This window comes from Diadema antillarum, unplaced genomic scaffold (genome assembly GCF_040938485.1).
Source record: "Diadema antillarum isolate AM-2024a unplaced genomic scaffold, OU_Dant_1.0 scf00000036, whole genome shotgun sequence".
Classification (NCBI taxonomy): Eukaryota; Metazoa; Echinodermata; class Echinoidea; order Diadematoida; family Diadematidae; genus Diadema; species Diadema antillarum.
Window position 1 is genome coordinate 3,162,287 of NW_027270925.1, and position 24,023 is coordinate 3,186,309.

A 24,023-nucleotide genomic window follows, 5' to 3' on the forward strand; every position below is an offset into this window, starting at 1 on the left:
CAACAGTGTGGCATTGGAAGAGTTTAAAAGAAGAAAACTTAGTCGAGACACCCCAGTTGTTTGTTGCTCCAGGCTTTCTGATGCCATCTCTGTTGTGTGTGTGTGTGTGTGTATTTGCGAGACATTTTTCTTGTCCGCTACTGTCCTAGCCCAGCCAAGTGAAGAGCACAAATGAAATGTGATTGACCGATTGAACAATATGTTGCTGATTTGATGTGGGTTTCTTTTCTCCCTTGTAAAAATAAGAGTGACTGCCTTTATGTACTTCGGCTTATGAAGAAGTGGTCGGAGAGCCACGTTTTGGCTCACACACATTTTCATTTCTTGTTGCTCTGTCTACATCGGCAGGCTGTGCACTTATTGGCAGCGCTGAACTGGAACACTGCAAGTAGCACATGCTTTGGCTGCCTGTCTGCCATCATGAACCATCTACTCCGGCTGCCGCTTAATCCCGTCCGGGAAGGTAAGCAAGGAACCCGACATCCAGAACGGTTGAATCCTGTTGCTATGGCAATGTACAATCATGCAAGCTGGCCACGGTGAGCAGACCTTTAATGTGGCAGCAAGCCAGCGAGATCACATGACATGTAAAACAAAGTGCCACTGACGCTGAAGGCCTTTATCTTTCTGGTCTGACTAATGCCTTCATGACAGTTGCTGACATTGCTCTTGGAATAAGAGCTTGATGTTTATTTCATCTGATATTTAGCCAGATTAGAGAGAATTTCTGTGGTATGTAGACATAAGCTGTTAAAATAACTAAAAAGAAAACATAATGTTGCCTATAGGCTTGGGGGGAGGGGTGGTTATCTGCCTCCTCTTTATAGTGTATCACACAATGATTCTGCTACACGAGAGGACCTTGTCACGAGGCTTCCTGACTTTTTTTTAAAAGTCTCACACAACTTTTGAGACCAAATTTGCGATGTATGCGCATACCGTCATGAAGCCACACCCATTTTTGTAAATGCGTGTCATCCCAAAATGGCCGAATCCTGTTGCTATGGCAACGTACAATCATGCAAGCTGGCCACGGTGAGCAGACCTTTAATGTGGCAGCAAGCCAGCGAGATCACATGACATGTAAAACAAAGTGCCACTGACGCTGAAGGCCTTTATCTTTCTGGTCTGACTAATGCCTTCATGACAGTTGCTGACATTGCTCTTGGAATAAGAGCTTGATGTTTATTTCATCTGATATTTAGCCAGATTAGAGAGAATTTCTGTGGTATGTAGACATAAGCTGTTAAAATAACTAAAAAGAAAACATGATGTTGCCTATAAAAAGAATTATCTCAACACAGTTATTTATATATTATTGAGAGTGACATTTCATGTATTACCACATTGTTTGAAAAACACCGAACCCATTTTATGTATATATATATGTAGAAAGGAGCTGATTAAAGAGATTTTCCATATGTGATCTGGGCACTCTTTTCCTAATCTTGAAGATGAGTGTTGTTAACAAATCTTTTTTTTGGGGGGGGGGGGGCGGGGGGGGGGGTGGGCAGATGAGCCCTGTTTGCTTCTAGGCTTCCTGGTGCAAATCCACAAAAGTGGAAAAAGAACCGATCGCACAAGGTAGGTCAGCATGGTGCTATGATCATATAAAACTAGAGTATAAGGCACAGATTAGCTCCTTTCATCTGATTATCTCACACTTAGTATTCTAACCCTAATAAGGCTTGGGGGGAGGGGTGGTTATCTGCCTCCTCTTTATAGTGTATCACACAATGATTCTGCAACACGAGAGGACCTTGTCACGAGGCTTCCTGACTTTTTTTTTAAAGTCTCACGCAACTTTTGAGACCAAATTTGCAATGTCTGCGCCTACCGTCATGAAGCCACACCCATTTTTGTAAATGCGTGTCATCCCAAAATGGCCACAACTTTGTGATTTTGTGTACATTTCCTGTGGAAAAAATTGCTCTGTCTTGAAACTTATAAGATCTCGATTATTTTTCCTCTTACTCACTTTGACTGATTAATTTTATGCTAATTATGGTGGAAAAGTGGTCGGGTGACAATTTCCAGTGAAAAAAAAAAAAAAACAATGAAAAAAAAAGTTAGAAAACAATGTCATACATAGCAAATTCCAAAAACAATGAAATACATACAACTTGAAATGACTTTTGGAAATTTTTATATTTAATTGTCCAATATGTTGAAATAAATATATACAAACCACCAAAGTAAACTGTCAATGTATTCAACTAGTGTTTAATAGGCTGAAATGAAATCTGGGACTTGGTTTGCATTATTAATTGAAATCAAATTAGAAAGGGATAATTTTGGTAAAAGAATACAATTTTGTAAATATGACATAGTGTTGTGTGTGCCAAATTTTCTCACGATTCTGTCACCAAAGACCAAGATCTGGGGGGTGGGAATCAGCCCCCACCCAAGATATACTGTTACATAGCCTAAAAAACCCAGCCTGATTAGGGTTAAAGGGATGGTACAGTATTGGTGGAGATGAGAATTGGGCTTTTAACTTTTTGCGAGATACCAAGAAAACACTTATGAAATAGTGCAGAGCATACCGTTTTAAGAGGAATTCAAAGTTTATTTGATGAAAATCGTGTTTGGCATGACTGAAACATCCAAAAACAGAGTAAAACAAAGTGATCGTAAAAAAGTGTGGGTCCCACACTTATTAGAATCGCTCTGTTTTGGATATCTTAGCCATTTCAAAACCAATTTTCATCAAATAAACGTTGAATTCCTCATGGATTTACATGTTCTTTCATCGGCCGATTTCATAAGAGGTTTCTCATTATCTCACCAGAGAAATGTTAGAAACCTGAAATTAGGTCTCAACCAAAACTATACGATCCCTTTAGGAGCTGATTGAGGTGAACAGGAATCTTTCAGTCAACTTGTTGAACAAACAGATGCTCCTTTTTCTGTCTCTCAAACAGTAGAAGGTAGTAAGTTATTCTCATCTCTGTGCTTACATCCCACCTCAGCTGCATTAGAAGCCAGCCTCGGGTCTTTCTATGTTCCGCTCAGGCCTCTTTCTGAAGTCATTGTCGTCGAGTACCGTGATGCCGTTAGCCGATTGGCGCGCAGGTTCTTCCAGTTACTCTTGAGGTATGAGCAATCCTAGATATTTTAGTCACTCCTAAAAGAAACTGAGAGAGACAAAAAAAAAAAGGACAGGGTTTTTTTGTTTTTTGCCTGTTTAAAAATTTTGTTTTTAAAGGTGCCTGTTTCTAGACCCACCACTACAGAAATGGAAACAAAGAATGCTCGTGACCATAGGCTGTGCACTGTGGCCAAAATGCAACCCCAGATCTGCACTTGATTGCGTACACTGCTATTTTGGTATTCCTTGTAGAGGATTGTGGAAGGTTTACTCAGCATTGCCAGATGGTTATCTGACTGATCTTAGTAACCAGTTATTGTGAAATTTGGTAATTTTGTGAAGCCCTTGGTGATGAAATTTAATTTGGTCATCAAATTAGTATGTGGCGATTTTTGAGGGTTTTTTTGTGTGATTATCAAAACCAACAAATATATAATCACAATAAATCACAACAAAAGTGCAGTTTCCCAAGGTTTCCCCTTACACCAAGTTGCAATTTTCTGTACGAGTGTCTGTTGTCGGACACACAAACACACAAACACACACACACACACACACACACACACACACACACATACTGAGTATCCATGTACACATGGTACACCTGTGTGTGTGACACCTGTTCTGCAGCTCAGCTGCAGTAAATGGCATGTGTCACCATTCTGGTATTCTGCATGGTGGTTTATCAGCATTGCCAGATGTTGATATTGCTGATCTCAATAACCAAAAGTGGTGAAATTTTGTGATTTTTTGGAACTGTTGGTGATAAAAATTTTGTGGTCACCAAATAGATATTTTTTGCTGTTTTTTTTTCATTTCAGACCAGCAAAAATAATCATAATACAATATGTAGATGAAAACAAAAATACATTATCCGAAGTTTACCCCTTAAACTGCATCGCAATTTTTTTGAGATACATAATATGTGTCTCTGTTGTCAGACTCACGCTCACAAACACACTGAGTATTCATGTCCTGATCGTACACCTGTGTGTGTGTGTGACGGCTGTGTTTTTCTGCTTTTCATTCACACTCGCACTTTGCAACTAACTAGCTGTGTGTGACATGTATAGGTCTACCTCCATCCACTGAACTAGAAGCAAGATGCTCACACACAACACACCCTAACACAGACACTCATTTACTTCTGCAAACAAAATGCACCATTGCCAGCATCAGCATTCATGTACAGTGAACAAAACAATCTTAAATGCACATGTTTCAGTAGCCATTTGACAAGATGATGGTGAGCAAATGAGGGTGCTGCGCTCAGCTGGGCATGCTCGGATATACTCTCCCCATCTTTTTAGCTCACCTGAGCGGAAGGCTCAAGTGAGCTATTGCGATTGCTCTTCGTCCGGCGTCCGGCGTCTGGCGTGGGTCGTCCGGCGTGCGTCTTCCGTCGTGTGTGAACTTTTTACATTTTCATCTTCTTCTTGAGAACCTGAACTTGGCAGGTAGCATCCTTGGCAGGATAGGATCTCAATTTGTTCAAATGGGCACCATGGTCCACCTGGGGGCCCCCAGGGGGCCCAAACCCCTTGAAATTAAGGAATCTTTAAAAATCTTCTTCTCTAGAACCAGAAGTGATAGGGCTTAGTTAATATTATATCCCTCATGTAAAGCTTCTTGCCATAGGATTGTACAGAGCACGAACATGGTGTAGTTTTACTAGCTAGCTACGAGCAGCTGGATGCGGTGCAATTGGTTACTAGCCAGCGTGATATAGTACTTTTGGGAATCCACGATTTGCACCCAATCGTGATTGTGTGATCGATATCTACATTTCTCACGTAAGAATGTCCGCAGTGCGCGTAGTAGCGATACTTTTGAGCGACAGTCCTGTGGGTTGTAGCTAGCGACAGCATTACAGAAATCTGTGGACGTGATCAATGCATTCAGCTCAATTGACAAAGTGACTGCTTCAAGTAACGGAAGAATGATCGCAGGAGGACACCATATCAGGTACGAATTAGGAATGAACTTAAACCGATTTTGAAGATGATCTGGGTAACGAAGCCGCTTTAGGCCTACTTCTAACCATGGACCTAACAGAATTCTGTTAGGTCCATGTTCTAACGTAGTCCTGGACCTCCTTGATCTTTCGGAGTTTTGCACGCTGTAGTGTACAATGTAGCTCGTGCGTGGGAATCAACAACAGCGCAGCGGTGTCGTTCGCTACGCGCTGCACGCACTGCTGCTGCACTGCTACGGCCTATCGTTAGATTTTTCGTTCACGAAACCTACACACTTTTCCAAAAGGGAACCGTCATTACTCTAGTAAAATGCTCGAGAGGGATATAAAACAAATATCGACTGCTTTCTTTCGGGCCATGGTAAAACTATTTGCACCGAGGTGATGTCTCAACAGTGCGATGTCCCGAGACGAAGTCGAGGGACATGGCACTGTTGAGACATCACCGAGGTCAAATAGTTTTACCATCTCCCTCTGCAGCAGTCAATATTTGTATACTATGAGTTAGTACAACAAGGCAGATTATGACGCAATGCGGGATACCCTTGGTGCCGTTGACTGGGAGGCGGAACTCGGTTCAGGATCTGTGGATGATTCCTGGCTGTTTTTTAAAGAAAAGGTAAATTCTGTACTAGATAGATACACACCAAAGAAGGATCTTAAGAAAGCCAAGAAGAAGAAATCATGGATGGATGCTAGCACTCTCAATCTAGTAAGGGAAAAACATAGACAATTTAGAAAGCTGCAAGATATGTTGAGAGTGCAGACTAACTCACAGTACAATAGTCATGATATCAATATGCAAAGACTGAGCTACACTCGTGCACGGAATCAAGCCAGATGGGCGTGTAGAAAAGCAGTTCGTAACTTTGAAAGTCGTATAGCATCTGGATCAAAACAGTGCCCTAAAGCTTTTTGGTCGTATGGGAAATCGAAGACTACTGTTCGTGAGTCTGTTGCCAATCTTAAGAAAAGTGATGGGAGCATCACCTCTTCAAGCAAAGAGAAAGCAGAGGTATTGCAAGGTGTATTCACATCAGTATTTACACAAGAGGATCTGGAGGATATGCTGGACCCACCGGTAGTTGAGTTTGACCATCCACTCTCAGATTTTGCCATATCGACTAAGGATGTGTTTGACCTGCTCCACAATCTCCAGCCGAGTAAATCCCTGGGACCTGATAATCTTCACCCTCGCATACTCAAAGAATTAGCAGATGTCATATCTGAACCTCTTGCCATCCTTTTTAAGGAGAGTCTTGAAACAGGTAATTTACCAAAGGATTGGAAGAGTGCTAACGTGACTCCGATTTTCAAGAGGGGTAGTAAGGCAGATGGAAAAAACTATAGGCCAGTAAGCTTAACCAGTGTGGTGTGTAAGTTGTTTGAAAGCCTGCTGAGAAAGCAAGTTGTTAATCATCTCCAAAGGAATGATCTTCTTTCTGATCATCAGCATGGTTTCATTGCTGGGCGGTCATGCATGACAAACTTGTTGGAAGTGTTGGATGAATGGACACAAGTACTAGAAGAGGGTGGTACTGTTGATGTTGTGTATATGTATCTAATGAAAGCTTTTGATACCGTTCCCCACCAGCGCTTGCTCTATAAATTGGAGGCATATGGCATTCAGGGCAAAGTCCTTGCTTGGATTAGATCTTTTTTACTTGGCAGACGCCAAAGGGTCGTGGTCAGTGGTCAGAAATCAGGTTGGTCAGCTGTCTCAAGTGGAGTACCACAAGGGAGTGTACTTGGCCCGATTCTGTTTGTAGTGTACATAAATGACCTCCCAACATGTGTTCGGTCTAGCTCAAAACTCTTTGCAGATGACACAAAGTTGTATGTGCGCTCAGATAAGCCAGGAGCTACTGAGCAGCTGCAAGAGGACTTAGAGACACTTGAGTCATGGGCAGATAGATGGCAGCTTCGTTTCCACCCTGACAAATGTGTTGTAATGAAAATTGGTCGGTCATGTTCAGACTCCCAATATGTCATGAAGAAAGGGTCTGACACAATTGTCTTGGCTCAAACAAAAGCTGAGAAGGATTTGGGTGTTTTAGTGGACTCACAATTGACATTCAAGGACCATATTTCCCAAGCTGTTGCAAAGTCAAATAAGCTGTTAGGAATTATTAGGAGATCCTTTGTATATTTGGATGAGGATACTGTTAGGCTCTTGTTTAAAGGCATTGTGAGACCCATCTTGGAATATGGTCAAGCTGTGTGGTCACCTTTCAAGCTAGGTGAACAAAGAAGACTTGAAAGCGTTCAGAGAAGGGCGACTAAAATGATTCCGGGGATTAGGCATTTGTCCTACTCTGAACGTCTACGTCACCTTTCACTGCCATCTCTCAGTTACAGGCGAAAAAGAGGGGACATGATTGATGTGTACAAATATCTACATGGACACTATCACACAAAGTTTGACATGTTCTCTCATAATAGTAATGGACGAACACGTGGTCATTCCATGAAACTGGGAAAACGGTTTGCAAGGTTAGATGTCAGAAAGTATTTCTTTGCTAACAGAGTTGTTGGTATGTGGAACTCTCTCCCAGAAGAAGTGGTCTCTGCTTGTTCCATAAATGCCTTTAAGAATAGGCTAGACAAGCACTGGAAAGGTGTTGTGTTTGATTATGACTGATTATAGTCATTACATGTATGTGTATTGGTACATAATACATGCTCTTGGTCTCCAGTAGCTGTCAACTCCTGCCATAGGCCATTTTTGGTAATAACACAAATACGCAATAGAAGTTGAGCTGTTAATTGTATTAGAATGGGTAACAGCGCTGGACAATTGCTTGATTGGAAAGAGAGCATCAAGAGATAACTCTACCTGATCGATGAACAGGCTCTGTCCTACACCATCGTTCCGGAAAAGTAAAGTAAAGTAAGTAAAGTAAGTACATTGATGACTGTAGTTTCAAGTTTGTTCATGGGGGAATCAGGGGTGCCCCCCTTGGGACCCAGGGGAGGGGGGGTGGGGAGGGGTCCTAATGGGACCTAAATTGAACATTTTCATCTTCACTTTGAGATCCCCATGTCTGATTTTCACCAAACTTGGTAGCTAGCATCCTGAGGGAGATAGGATCTCAATTTATTCAAATTGGCACCATGGTCCACCTGGGGGCCCCCAGGGGGGCCCAAACCCCTAAAATTAAGGAATCTTTAAAAATCTTCTCTAGAACCAGAAGTGATAAGGCTAAGATAATACTATGAGTTAGTACATTGATGACTGTAGTTTCAAGTTTGTTCATGGAATTTGTGGAATCAGGGGTGCCCCCCCCCCCTCCCCTTAGGTCCCAGGAGAGGGGATGGGGGTGGGTCCTAATGGGGGCTGAATTATGCATGTTCATCTTCTGTTTGAAAACCTCATAATGAATTTTGACCAAACTTAGCAGGTAGCATCCCTAGGGGGATAGAATCTCAGTTCCTTCAAATGGGCACCATGTCCCTCTTGGGGGCCCCTAGGGGGCCCACCCCCTCCCACAGTAAGGAATATTTAAATCTTCTGCTCTAGAACCAGAAATGATTAAGCAAAGTTAATACCATGAGTTTGTACATTGATGACTTTAGAGAATGCATGGAAGGTGAAGTTGCGATACTCAGGAGAGCGCGTGACCCCTGGGTCTCTTGTTTTACTTCCGTTCCTACTACTGTGTCTACCAATTGTGCCCTCTATATAGTTCTATGCAACATTACCAATTATCATCTGTAGAGGACATTTTGGCGGCGCATTAAAAATGCATACTGTTCGCTAAATTTTAGCATTCAATATGAGAGCACATTGAATGAAACGCATAGGCGAAGGTATTTATTCCCCATAGGCTACCGTTGTTACTGGCCGTTCAATGATACACAGTATTTTGTCTCATCTGTTGTGCAAGCACTTGCTGAGTGCGCAAACGATGCTACTAGTACGCAAAATTTTGTTACAATTCACAAGCGCGCATACATCTTGCTAGTCGCATGCCTTATACGCAGCTTTTGATAGGGGCTTCCCTTTTCAGTGCTGGGATGGGACTGCTAAGTCAGTTTCAAAGATGGGTAGAAGTAGGTCTATGGTATTTTTGTGCAGTATATGCTTTCTCTTCATGATTGTAGATGATAATGATTGTATCCGATGGCATTAATTCATGGAATACCAGGGAATACTGCACTTGTTAGGGCCAATATTGCACTCATCTTCGATTTGTGTAATATTGGCCCTAACTCATGCAATATTCCCTGGTATCCCATTCATAGCCATCCAATATAATATAATTGACCATAGCACCAGGGAGGTAGCTTCCCACCTCCCTGATAGCACTTAACATCTCAACCATTCAATAATGAATGACTGAACATTTTTCTATGTGTTGAAGTACACATTCAAATTGAATGACTGAACATACTGTACTTTTACTTTTTTTTCTTGTATAAACAGTCTTTCCTTGTTTATACTGCCTTTTCCCCTTATCCCCGATATGTTGAGCCAAGAAGTTAATTCTGTGGACTTATTAATAATAACCACGTATTTTGCTGCAGGGCACCCTGATAGTGCCACCAGGGGTACCAGTTTCATTAGAAGAATCATTCTTTATGACCTTGAAATTGATCAACAAAGAAATATTGTAAAAGGACACAGAAATACACAGTTCTATTCTTTAATTGTTTGCATGCATGAAATATTTTGACTGTATATGTAACAAATATGACAATGGATTTTATGTTTTAAGATTTCTTCTCTGGTTTGTTGTTCAAAGAAAGTATCATCAACTATTTTTATGTCTCAGTGAGTTGTTATCCTGCATTGGAATGGAGATTATTTCAATGAAAATGTGCATTTCCAAAAAATAGAAGGAAAATTCTAAATTCTCATTGGATGTGAGCATACAATCCTGTCATTCCCCCCCCCCCCCCATTTTCATCAGAACAGGTGATTTCCCTGAAGATTACCGGCATCTTGTAGTTTCTATGTATTTAAAGCAGAGAGAAAAAAGTATGATACATACATTTTCTATGCATTGAACATTCTTCTCCATAATGTGGGGACATTCCAAATTCAACATCACTTTTGTGCTCATAGATATCAACAATATAAAAAAAAAGAAAAAAAGAGAGAAATAAATTTCATGGACCAGAATGATGAAGATTTATATAATAATCAGCAGCTAACCTAGCACGCAGAAAAATAACAGCTCAGGTCTAGCAGTAATCAATCAGAATATATTGTCCAGAACTGTTGTTGGGTTTTTTTCTGTTACTTAAACTAGCACACATAAGAATTGCATCCCAGGTTTAGCAGTAATCAGTCAGAATATATTGTCCAGAATTGGTTTTGTTCTGTTAATTAACCTAGCTTGCGTAGAAATAGCATCTCAAGTTGAGTAGTTATCAATCAGAATATATTATCCAGAATTGTTGTTGGGTTTTTTCTGTTACTTATAAGCAGAATTGGTTTTGTTTTGTTAGTTGGAATAGCCTAGCACACTCACAAATTACATCTCAGTTTCCTTTGGAAACAGATTTAATTTTTTTTTTTCTTCAAAATATGACATTTATTGCATATGTGTAGGTCTGTTGTACCCCAAAACGTCCTATCATATAAAATTTTTGCGATAAAACCTAAAATATAAGGAGATATATGTTAGTATTTTTCTCAATAAACCGTAACTGTAGACGGTTTGATATGGAAAATTTTTTATCATAACTATTGTTCACATTTTGTATATTTAACAATACTTTAACATTTATTTTACCAATTCATATTTTTACAGTTGCTGTTTCTATCCATAACTCACATTTCATAACTATTTTAAAGCACTAATAGTGGGTTTTTGTGTCATCTGCAAATGGGAAATTATGCCTTTAAGCAGTAATTAATCAGAATATATTGTCCAGAACTGGTTTTGGTTTTTTGGGGGGTTTTTTTTTGGTTTTTTTTTTTGCTTTGCTTTTTGTTCTTGTTTTCAGACAAGATATTAGATGTTGTTTAATCCATCATTTCCCAAGATTATTTTGGTACTAATATTATCATCCTGTCATTAAATTGGCACATTTGAATTTCACTGCATATCTTATTTTTGAAAATACGCAGGAAAATTTCCTTCAAACGGCACATATTATTTGCCAATGTGATAGCATATATACAGTGGATACCATGCCCCCTGGAGGCTCCCCTTAGCCCCCCCCCCCCCCCTCCCCCTTCCCAATTCCTCTCAGATATTTGTCAGCGAGAATATGTGGAAAGTGAACTTGAGATACTCAGGTGAGCGCTCAACCCACTCTGTCTCTTGTTTTCTTTTTAAGGTACCAACGATTTGAGAAGGCGTTCCTCCTGGCTGTGGACCTACACTCCAGAGATCTCTTCATGGTGAGTGGCAGTAGACATCTTTATTCTTAATTCACTTACTGTAAAAGTGGATATCTTCATTGCGAGTAATTTTTCATGCTCGTCCAGCTAAGATGAATTTCGCTTGTTTTATTATTCCACGGAATCAGGACATTAACTACTGGAACATATGGCATGCGAAAATATTTGCATGCTTTTATTTTCGTGCTAGCTTCTGGTTGCGCGAAATGCGCAAAAATTTCCACACCACAAAAAAATTCCACTTTTACAGTATTCTGCATCCTTCCTTCACAAAGAATATTATGCCCAAGCCTTGCTCGGCCAAGCAACTACAAGGCCGAATCCAAAGCGGCCGTAATTAGGTCAAACTGCGTATCTGAAACTTTGAAGATTTTTAAGATTTTCAACGGTGAGGATATAGTTGTAAGTGATCTTTGATCCACCAAGATATAAGCATTCAACGTGTTTTTTTTTTTTTTTAACTGAGCCAAATGCTCAAATGAACTATTGAGATCATTAATAGTCAGTCATGGGTTGCAATTAAGCTTAATTACATTTCTGCATCCTTTTGAAAATTCAGTGATGGATTTTTACCAAACTTGGCAGGTAACTTTCCTGTATTGTTCAAATGGGTTCCAATGAGGCCCAAAACCCCCAAGTAGAGAACTCTTTAAAATCTTCTGTAGAACCAGAAGTGACAGAGCTCAGTTAGTGCTATGTGTAAGTACATTTTTGACTGTAGTTCAAGGTTGTTCATAGCAGATCGGGGATACCCCCAAGAACTTTGGGTTTGGTGGGGGGACCAAATGGGGGCCAAAATTTTGCATTTTCATCTTCTTCTATATACAGTAGGTAGTGCACTTTGAAGTTTGTTCATGGCAGATCCAGGGGTGGGACCATTTTTTTATTTTTGTTTATCTAGACCTTCTTATTGAAAATGAATGGTTAGATTTTCTGCAAACTTGATAGGTATTATCGCCGGTGTCATACACTATACAAATGGACACCATGCCCCCTGGAGTCCCTCAACCCCCCCTCCAAGAGTGCTGTGTTCCTAAGTAGTAGTCTGCAAGAGGAAAAAAACAACAACAACTTGCAATACTCAGGTGCCTGCTAGACCCCTGGGTCTCTTGTTTAATTAGTTATGAATAAGTGCATACTGTAAAATACAACATTTTGGTGGCATGAAATTTTTGCGAATTAGAGCTGACGACCTTTTTCGCGGCATGACATTTTCGTGAGTTGCCTCTAACATTCAATGCGTAGAGTGTCGACAAGAACATTCACATTCATTTTAATTTTGCGAATCTTGGCTCTTGCGAAATTCGCGAAATTAAAATGCACACGAACATTCCTCGTTTTACAGTATTTGGTGATGAGTCTTGGTGTGATGCATGTAATACACACATGCTCTTATTATTATACCCCCACCCACACATAGTGTGTAGGGGGGGTATATAGGAATCACTCTGAGGTCGGGTGGCCGGTCGGTTGGTCGGTCGGTCGGTCGGTCGGTTGGTCGGTCGGTCGGTCGGTTGGTCGGTCGGCGCGGTCGGGCGGTCGGGCGGTCGGGCGGTCGGGCGGTCGGGCGGTCGGGCGGTCGGGCGGTCGGGCGGTCGGTAAGTTGCCATGGCAACGGCAAATTTTAAAAAAATCTTGCAAAATGTTGTGGATCGAACTACTCTCTCATTTTTTGAGCAATTGACCCCAAATTTGGCATGTGTGACCGCTATCAAAGGTAGATGTGCAAGACACCTTTTTCGTTAATATCGCATAATGCGTTGCCATGGCAACAGCATATTTTTATAAAAACTTGTGGATCAAACAACTTTCACATTTTTTGAGCAATTAACTTCAAATTTGGCATGTGTGACTGCTACCAGAGGCCGATATGCAAGACACCTTTTTCATGAGTATTTCATACTGTGTTGCCATGGCAACGGCAGATTTTCATAAAAATCTTACAAAATGTTGTGGATCGAACTACTCTCTCAATTTTGTAACAATTCAGTTTGAATTTGGGATATGTGATCAATGTAATGTATAGTTGTGCCAAAACATCTTTGGTGTGTGCGTTCAAAAATCTGTTACCATGGCAACGGCAGTTTTATTTTTTTACCAATCATACAAAAATGTGTGGATTAATCTAACTCCTTCAGTTTTTAAGCATTTGGCTCAAAAATTAGCACATTTGACCACTATGGTACGTAGATGTGCGTACTTACTCTTTCGTCATTGTTGATCAATGCGTTGCCATGGTAACAGCATAGTTTGAATGAAAATCATGCGAAAATATTGTTTGTTCAGATAACTCCCTCAGTCTTAGAGCATTTGGCTTGAAATTTGGCACATGTGACCACTATAGTATATGGATGTGTAAACTTAATCTTTCGTCAGTGATAAACAATGCGTTGCCATGGTAACAGTTTTTTTTTTTACCAAAAAGGATACAGAAATATTGTGGATTCAACTAACTCCCTTAGTCTGTGAGCATTTAGCTTGAAATTTGGCACACATAACCACTGTGGTACATAGATGTGTAAACTTAATCTTTCATCAGTGGTGATCAGTGTGTTGCCATGGTAACGGCATATTTTGAATGAAAATCATAGAAAAATATTGTGGATTCAGTTAACTCCCTCAGTCTGTGAGCATTTGGCTTGAAATTTGGCACATGTGACCACTATAGCGCATAGATGTGTAAACTTGATCTTTCGTCAGTGGTGAACAATGCGTTGCCATGGTAACAGCATCTTTTCACTAAAATGCATACAAAAATATTGTGGATTCAGGCAACTACCTCAGTCTTTGAGCATTTAGCTTGAAATTTGACACATGTGACCACTATAGTACGTAGATGTGCATACGTAATCTTTCGCCATTGCTGATCTGTGTGTTGCCATGGTAACAGCATATTTTGAATGAAAATCATGCAAGAATATTGTAGATTCAGTTAACTCCCTCAGTCTTTGAGCATTTGGCTTGAAATTTGGCACATGTGACCACTATAGCATATAGATGTGCAAACTTAAAGGGTGTGTACAGTTCTGGTCGAGGTGAGAATTTAGCTTTTTAAGTTTTGCCAGATATTCAGAAACCACTCTATGAGATGTCAAAGAGAATGCAATTCTAAGGGGTATCAAAAGTTTATTTGATGAAAATCGGTTTTGAAATGGCTGAGATATCCAAAAACAAGGTGAAACAAAGATATCCTAATAAAGTTGTAGCATGTCGCCTATTATTATTATAATTTTTTTGGATATCTCAGCCATTTGAAAACCAATTTTCATCAAATGAATCCTTCTTAAAATTACATGCTCTTTCATATTTCATACCGTTCTCATTATCTCACTTAAGAATGTTCAAAACATGAATTCCCACCTCAACCAGTACTGTACAGTCCCTTTAATCTGTCATTAGTGTTGAACAATGCATTGCCATGGTAACAGCATTTTTGTCACCAAAAAGCATGTAAAGATACATGTATTGTGGATTCAGCTAGCTCACTCAGTCTTTGAGCATTTAGCTTGAAATTTGGCACACCTGACCACTATGGTACGTAAATGTGCAAACTTAACCATTTGTTATTGTTGATCAATGAGTTTCCATGGTAACAGCATATTTTGAATGAAAATCATGCAAAAATATTGTGGATTCAGGTAACTCCCTCAGTCTTTGAGCATTTGGCTTGAAATTTGGCACATGCAACCACTATAGTACAGAGATATGCAAACTTCATATTTCATCATTGTTGATCAATGTGTTGCCATGGTAACAGTGCATTTTGAATGAAAATCATACAAACATTTCAATTCTCCTAACTCTCTGTTTTAGAGCATTTTGGCTTCAAATTTGGCACATGTTATCTCTACATTAGATGTGCAAAAAAATCTTTTGTCAGTGTTGAAAATGTGTTGCCATGGTAACAGTATATTTTGAATGAAAATGATACACTAATGTGAATTCAACTAAGGCCCTCAGCCTTTTATCATTTGGCTTGAAATTTGGCACATGTGACGGCTATTGTGCAAACTTCATTTTTTCTTAATGTGCAACATTGTGTTGCCGTGATAACACAATTTTTTATGAAAACCATACAAATTATCAGTTTATTTATCTTGCTCACTCAGTTTTTGAGCACTTGACTGAGATTTGGGACGATGTGACTGACAGTGAGCAATACATTTATTCACTTTTAAACAGTGCATTGCCATGGTAAAATTTTTTTCCATTAAAAAGTAAAAAAAAGAAATTAGTCCTGGTTGAGCTAATTCCCTCAGTTGTGGGTGGGGGTATATTAATCACAATGAGAGATAGTTCTAGTTACGCATATATTTGCACATAGCTGCAGCAGCAGCTGTATGCTCTTGGCCAGGACTTAAAATTACTGTTTACCATTGGGAGCAGTGATTTGAAAAAAAAAAAAAAAATGTTCAATATATCATATTAGATGCATATGTGTGTAGGTCAGTTGTATTACAAAACATGGCACCATATAAAGATTTTGCAAGAAAGCCTAAAATATAAGGAGATATTACTATTTTTCTCAATAAATCATAATTGTAGATGGTTTAGTCTAGGAAGATTTTTATCATAACTGTTGTTCACATTTTGTATATTTTACAATACTTAACATCGATTATACTGATTCAAATTTTTACATTTGGTTGTTTCTATCTCTAACTCACATTCTAGAACTATTTTGAAACACTAAAGCTGGGTTTTTGTGTCATCTGCAAATGGTAAATGATGCCATTAAACCCTATTTACACTGGCAGGCCGGCCTGAGGCTGGCCCTGATTGTGGTATGCAGGCCCACAATTTGTGCATGTACACCAACGATTTTGGGCTGGCCTAAATGAAAACATTTCAACATTTCATCATAGTAGCACTTTCCATGTAAACAAAGATTTTAGCAATTTTTTGAGATGCGATGGTGGACAGGGGTGCGGGAATTTTGTTCACTCACATTAACCAAATGGTCATCACTCTGCATAAAGAATGTTAGAATTCCCACTTTTTCTGCAATTTTTAATAGAAGTCATGTGACTGTACCCTTGGTAAATTTCATTATACAGTATTACATGAAGACAAGTGCATGGAGCAGTAATTTGGTTTACACTTTTACAATGTAATGGTGTCGACTATAGAGAAACGTGCATGCAAAGTGATGTGTTATACCCACAGTTCGTCAATGAAATTTCCTGCAAAGAAGGACACAGAACTAATTGAGTTCTTTGTATGATATAATTGCATAGAGATTATAATATACTGGTATTTCAAAAGGAAAACAAAAGTGTTATGCATTCAACGATGGATGAGTATCAAGACAACTGAAGTGTACTATGTAGTTCAAGCTGGCATGCTGCACATGACGTGCCCAAAGTGTGAATATATATTATACAAATGATGCACAGGACAGAGTGGATCGGTGAGAATTGGATGCGCGAGTTTAACTTTGGAACAAAACCCACAAACGCAGCGAGTGGGTTCTAAAGTTCTAAAAGTAGACTGTTCTAAAGTTAAATGAGAGCATCCAATTCTCACTGATCCACGAAATAGGCCTGTGCATCTTTTGTGTTATAAAATGGGCCCGTAAAGTCATGATATACAACCATTTTCCCCATCATGCGTCCGGTACACCTCCAGTTGTAAAACACTACACTATACAAGACTTGAGCCATGCGTTCAGATTTTACTGGATGCATGGCTCAGTGTGGATCAGTTAAAATCAATGCATGACAATTGACCAATCAGATTGCAGAGATTCTGAAGCCCATTTTATAACATGCGATGATTTGGTACCTCATTTGGGCACCCCATGCATTTACATTATATCTTACTCCGATATGCATCCCTCCATCCCCCCCAATTCCCCATGGTTTGCCCCAGTACTGTAAAAGTGGATATTTTCGCGCGACTAATTTTTCGCGCTTGGACGTGTCAGAAGACTTTCGCGCGTTTTTAATTCCGCGGAATCAAGAAATCAAGTACTGGAACACATGGCATGCAAAAATATTCGCGTGCTTTTATTTTCGCGTTAGCTTCTCGTTGCGCGAAATGCGCGAAAATTTCCACTTTTACAGTATTACCTGGCATGGCCAGATGTAGAGTTAATCATTTATATAGTGAGATTGCAGTTTGAATGAATTAGTGTAGTTTGATGCATCAGGCAAGTCTTGGACACATGCTTTGTGGTTGTTGGGAACAACTCGTGTTTGGGATTTGTTTGATTGTTATGCCTCTGCCACGAAGTGTCACTGGAGGCATTATGTTTTCGGGTTGTCCTTCTGTCCTTCTGTCCGTAATCAATTTTGTGGACAGCATAACTGAAAAACCATATGAGGTATCGTAATGAAACTTGGCATGTATATGTGTGAGTGGGAGAAATTGCACCTGTAAACTTTTGGGTGCACATACTCATGGTCAAAGGGCAAAGGTCAAGGTCAAATTCTCAAAATTTCACTATTTCCCCCCCATATCTATGTAATACCTGAAAGTATTTCCTTGCAACTAAGTGTAGATATGTATTGCCTAACAAAGATTCTCTGGAGAAAGTTTTGGACCGTGAGGTCAAAGGTCAAGTGAAAAACGCTAAAATTTCACTTTTTCTCCATATCTCAGAAATGGTTCAAGGTATCTTTGTGGAACTGAGTATATATGCATGTACTACCTTACAGTGATTATCTTGAGAATTCTGAGGTCATGGGTCAAAGGTCAAGGTCAACTCATCTCCTCAAAATTTGCAATTCCTGAAGATATTGTCTTGAAACTTTTTGTATACATGTATTGCAGGATAAAGATTCTCTAGAGAAAGTTTTGAAACTCGAGGTCAAAGGTCAAAGGTCAAATGAAAAGTCTAAATTTCACTTCTGCCTCCATATCTTGGAAAAGGCACAAGGTATCATCATGAAACTTAATACATATTTATGCATGTACTGTCTGACAGTGATTCTCATTGGGAATCTAAGAGTCGTTGACCACAGAAACATATGGCATGCAAAAATATTTGCATGCTTTTACATATGTATTTTTGTTCCAGCTTCTGGTGGCAGGAAATGCGCAAAAATTTCAACAGTGCAAAAATTTTCACTTTTTACAGTAGTTCAAGGAAAGTGAACACTCAACACATTTGTGACAAACATGTCATTTTGATATGTGAAACTGTTGTCACACATTGTCAAGATGTACTATAGACTTATTGGGAGAACCATGCATAATGGCGGAGGCATACCAGTCGCCATAGCAACATTTCTTTTTTTTTTTAATGTGCAGAGAGATTTTAATAGTCAAGATACTTTATTGTTCTGCTCTCTTGATTTGGCCATGTTTCAAGCAGTCTCCCATAGAACCAATTACGTCAATGCAACAACAAACTAGCAAAAATGCAAAGAGGCCATCAAAATCAAGTTTGAGTGGAAAGTTCTTGTCATCTGCTAAAAGCAGTGTGTGTGGGAGACATCAAAGGTGTGAACAGGCTGAAGTTGGAAATCAATTTACGTCTGTGTACAATGCATATTTCATGTAAATTGCGGTTTGTGTTTTGCCGTGGTGACGACTTGCAAACAGTTGTCTAGACACTACATTTCCAGCTACCGTAATCGTTGCTTGCAGACCAATTTTAATCTGCAAAATATTCAATCACTAAGCTGCAAGGGTTTGACAAAATTCCCACTTGTCAGGAGAGCTCATCAAGGAAAATGAAAAAAAAAAATAAAGAAAATTGTATTTTTGTCCATGCATTACCAGTGTCATTTGTTTTCTATACCCCTACCCACACAAATTGTGTAATGATGAATTTATAGGAATCACTTTGTGGTCGGTCAGTTGGTTGTCAGTCTGTCATTCCATCCCCTTTTTTGTCTTTCAAATCTTGTTTTTTGTTTTTGTTGTTTGTTTGTTTTTTAGCAAATGACCTGAGATGGTAGACATGTTTACAATGATACATGTACAGTTATATGTAGATCTTCAAGACTCATATTTTGTGAATGTAGACAGTGCATTAATTGCCATGGCAAAAAAAAAAAAAAAAAAAATTACCCCATGAAACCATAAAAATGTTATAAGATTTTTTTTTTAGATGTTTGGCTTTAGATTTGGTACCTGTGATTGCTGTAGTATGTAGATGTGTATGTTACATTTTTGTCAATGGCAAACAATGTGTGGCCACAGCAAAAGAACTTTTTACTAAAAATTAGACAGTCGTATTGTGGATTCAGCTAACTTCCTCTGTTTATGGGCATTTTTACTAGAAATTTGGCACATGTGACCAATATAAGTTGTAGATTTCCACAGCACATCTTGAATCAGTGTTGAACAATGCATTAATTAGCATTGTAGTATTGTAGCAGTGTAGCAGCATAGTGAAATATTATGGATTGAGCTATTAATTCCTTAGGTTTTGAGATTTACAGAAAATGTGGCTGAAATTATATGTTAAAATTGCAAAGCTATTACCACTTGGTCACAAGCATCATGCTATTACTTGTCTTGATACTCTGTAAACATGTTTCAGTGTCATCAAATCTGATCAGTCAGAATGACTAAAGTACTATTTTTATAATCACACAGGTTACTCCCATGATATTCTTCAGCCATTAAAACTATAATTTACTGGATGAGTAAGTTTTCCCTTACATATTGCGGTGGCGAAATTGACCATAATATGGATTGATATCGATGGAATACCTGTTTTTCAGTGGGAATATATGTGTACATGAACTTGATTATTACTTTCAATAGTGGGCTTTGTTTGGCGGGGGGGGGGGGGGGGGGGGGGTATTTTAAAATCACATTCTTTGATATTTATTTTTTTTTCTTTTGATAAAACGAAGTCAAAGCCCAAATATAAATATAGATTTAGTGAAAGCACCAATATTAGTAAAGCACATCAGTTTGCATAACTGTCACGTCATGTTCTGCAACAATATAAAGAAAACATGAGAATGCCACAAAATATCATTTTTCATGATAAGCACACATTCCATCATCTTGCCACTGAGATATGATGACAGTAATAACATTCCCGCTGCTTTCTGAAAGTGGTAAGAAAAGTGCTCTGTCATTTTGCTAGAAAAGTGAAATTATGATAAATTTTCTATATATTTTCTTATATTGTAATTAAAAAGAAATACGTCATGAAGAGAAGTAGGCTCTTTACAGCAATGACAGCACCAAAATTTGAAAAATTAGTAACTTTTGAATCGATTGTCCGATATCCCTCAAACTTTCAGTGATGTGTTCTACTAATATTGCTATTATTAAAATCAATGAGTTTTGTGTGATTTTCTTCAGCATCACATAGTACGCTATCCGATAAAGCCATTACTTTGACTAGAGTGCTGAGATACTCAGAATAAAGCAGTAAAAAGGAGAATGAAAGTTAGGCGGGTACAATCGTATTTGTATCCTGATGAATGCGGTTCAGGAATAGTGAGACAAAGCAGTTCATGTTTGAGCAAATCTGGCCAATCAATTCAGGAGTTATGACTCTTCAGAGTTTCAGTTTCATCTTTATAATGGACTTGTTCAAATTGACAACTCTACCACCATCTGTGTCACAGGATCACTATTTCTACTATTCTGTCTAAACCACTGATATTTCTGACTTCTTCCTTGAATATTTATACATGTGTAATGGCTGCAATAGTTCTACCAAGTGTTACTGAAAGGAAAACTGTACACTTGTTATCAGACAGTTGGAAATAATCATGCATGTATTTGGCTCTGCTTTAATCTATTGGCACACAGATGTCTGACTCCAATTCGTTTTAACAAAAGATATTTTTTGTGAATGCTCTGACACATGAAAAAGTATAAAAGTTCTGCTGAACTTTATAGAGACAATCATTCTTTTAGAAAAAGATGAAACTTTTTGAAAATTGGTGACATAAAGACATTGAATGATTTCTGCAACGAAACTGCACCCGATAAACACTGAATAACAATATGCAAACTACTTTGCAAGCTTTACCAAAACTATATAGAAATGACAACTTGAAAATGAAGTGAACATAGTTGATATATCATACAACATGATTTGAAAGCAACCTTAAAAATTTCTAGACAAGCTTTGTGGTCTTCTCCATCCTGATGACTTCACACACCTGATACACTGTTCAGATCAGTGGTGTATAAAAAGGTGTTTAGCGTATATTCCGAGTCCTCTTACAGAAAAAAGGAAAAATAACCCCAAAAGTTGTTAACAGATTTGGAGGAAGGAAAGGCGGAGAATGACACAAGGAACAGATGGGTAAATTTTGGTAGTGATCCAGGAATTTTTATGGATTTTATGAGGGATTTTCAATCTTTTGGCAAGTAGGGTGAATGAACTTGATTGGGAGATCAAGCTGTGCATTTTGTGAGGTTTGCACTGAAGTGCATGCTCTCGTTTCTGCTAGGGTGAGGTGTGCCACACAGCTGGAAGTTGATGATGTATAACAGAAGGCTTCTGTGTTGGGAAATTGGATGATTTTTCAGCATGCATATATGTATGGATGGAAATCACTAATCTCTATGGAAGAATAAGATCAGTGGCGGAAATTAGCTGCTTGGCAGAGGTCTGCGCTCCCAGAGTACTTATCTATTTTTTTTTTTCAATATGTGTGTTTTGTCTCAACTTTTAAGGAATAGAGCGCAGAGTCTCCAATTGAATCAATTTTTTATGCACCAGCAATCTGACCACAGCATCAAGCAGAGGGTAATGTTAAGTCAGTACACTTGGGAAGTCCACAGGAGAAAATGAAAACTGGAAATTTGGAAGATTGGGTGAAGTCTTATCTATTCAATATGTTTGTGCTTCCAGATGGATATATATATATATATATATATATATATATATGTATATATATATATATATACATATATATATGTATATGTATATATATATATATGTATGTATGTATATATATATATATATATGTATATATATATGTATGTATATATATATATATATATATATATATATGTTATACATGGTCAATAGCACAATCAGGGTATGCAAATGCGTAACAGGGGAAAAATGAGATAACTTGGTGAAAATGTGTTTTTTGCTGTTTGTTGTAGATGAGTGTTCATTTCATGTAAAGAAAGAATCAAAATTGTGCATTAAACTGCTCATAAATTAGCATTTAAATTAGGGGTGACAAATTACATTGAAATGACTAGAATATTGGAAGAATTCATTAAAAAAAAGGAGAGTGTTTCTTTCATCTGAAATTGCTTTTAGATATTCCTGATAAATACCCCTTTCATTCACCACTAGCACATAACCATGACATGTCACAAAATATGAATTAATGTCATATTTTCACGACTCAAAATGGATGATCAATTTCGTAGGCATTACTTTGAATTCATATAAAACCACTTTTATATATTTTATAATATTTCACTTTTGCCAAAGAGTGAAGAGGTGAAACTTTCAGGAATAGGTAACAGACATATATACTGGTCATTATTACAAAGTTTTATGAAATTAGGACTGGTATTTTGGAAGATATGATATTTTTCATCAAAAAATTATCTGTACAGTTTGACCTTGAATGTGTGCATATTGTTTGGATCCATTCTTATATTTGTAAACACAGAAAGCTATAGAAGAATGAATATGAGATTTATGATGACTTGAGTTGATATCCAAGCTGTGACACTCAAACAATGACATATCGTCTGTTCAGAATGAGAAGGGCGTTCAGTTGTTTTGAACACTCAGGGTTTAGTGACAACTTAACGCCCTTATCATTCTCAACAGACAATATTAAGCTAAAATACTATGTTTTTGCTTGTGATATCTTTAAAAATTGAAAAAGCATTGAAATAAGAACACTGAACACTTATCATATGACCTTCATGCAGTCTTATTTTTCCTCAGCAATTTGTAAAAATATTAAAAAATTAAGCTCAAATTTGCTCAAATTTTCACACAATAGATTACTACATATGTACAATTCATGGCTAAAAAACCAAGGATATTCGATAAGGGGAAAAGATTCTTTTAAGTAGTTAAATTAGGATATACCTCACTGAAAATACTAAAAAACGGCTGCACTTATTTTCCTCAGCATTTGAAAATGGCTCAAAACTCAAAACTGGCTGAACATTTATCGGCAAACAGCACACCATATTGTAGTGTATCTTCAGTACTTTAAGGAAAAGCAGAAAAATAAGCTGTTTCTCCATGTATAGCTGTACAGCATGAGTTAAAAGGTCACAATGTCACAAAAATAAGCCAGCATTTCACTCCTACCATGACGGATTTCAGACCTCATAACTTTCTCCAGCAGAAAGGACTACTGATTTTTATTGCATGCAAGCAATACCAGGAAAAAAATCCATTAATTTGATACCAAACACAAAGGGATAGACCTAAAATTCAGTCCTCAAATCTTGATTTTTACATAAGGTGTAAAACGCTTTTTTTAATGCATTACATGGGTTTGGGGGACTTTTGGGTAAATAATCTTTAATAATCATCAGTAAATGAGAAGAAATTAGCTATTGTATTATCACATGTGATTATTGATATCTCAGCATGCTGCATGTGAATTTTGAAGTCAGTTGGTGCATTCTTTTAGAAGTTACAATTTTTTAAAGTGAGAAAATCATGATTGCATACCCTAATT

General features: G+C 38.2%; 1 protein-coding gene across 1 annotated transcript in view; it reads left to right on the top strand.

The window, feature by feature from the left end:
• LOC139745277 (WD repeat-containing and planar cell polarity effector protein fritz homolog) overlaps positions 1 to 24,023 on the top strand; it is a 77,600-nt gene that overhangs the window by 32,152 nt on the left and 21,425 nt on the right. The window contains exons 18-20 of the mRNA XM_071655681.1: positions 349 to 463; positions 2,973 to 3,096; positions 11,358 to 11,421. Of these exons, the coding sequence (XP_071511782.1) occupies positions 349 to 463; positions 2,973 to 3,096; positions 11,358 to 11,421 (303 nt within the window). The remainder of the gene's footprint in view (positions 1 to 348; positions 464 to 2,972; positions 3,097 to 11,357; positions 11,422 to 24,023) is intronic.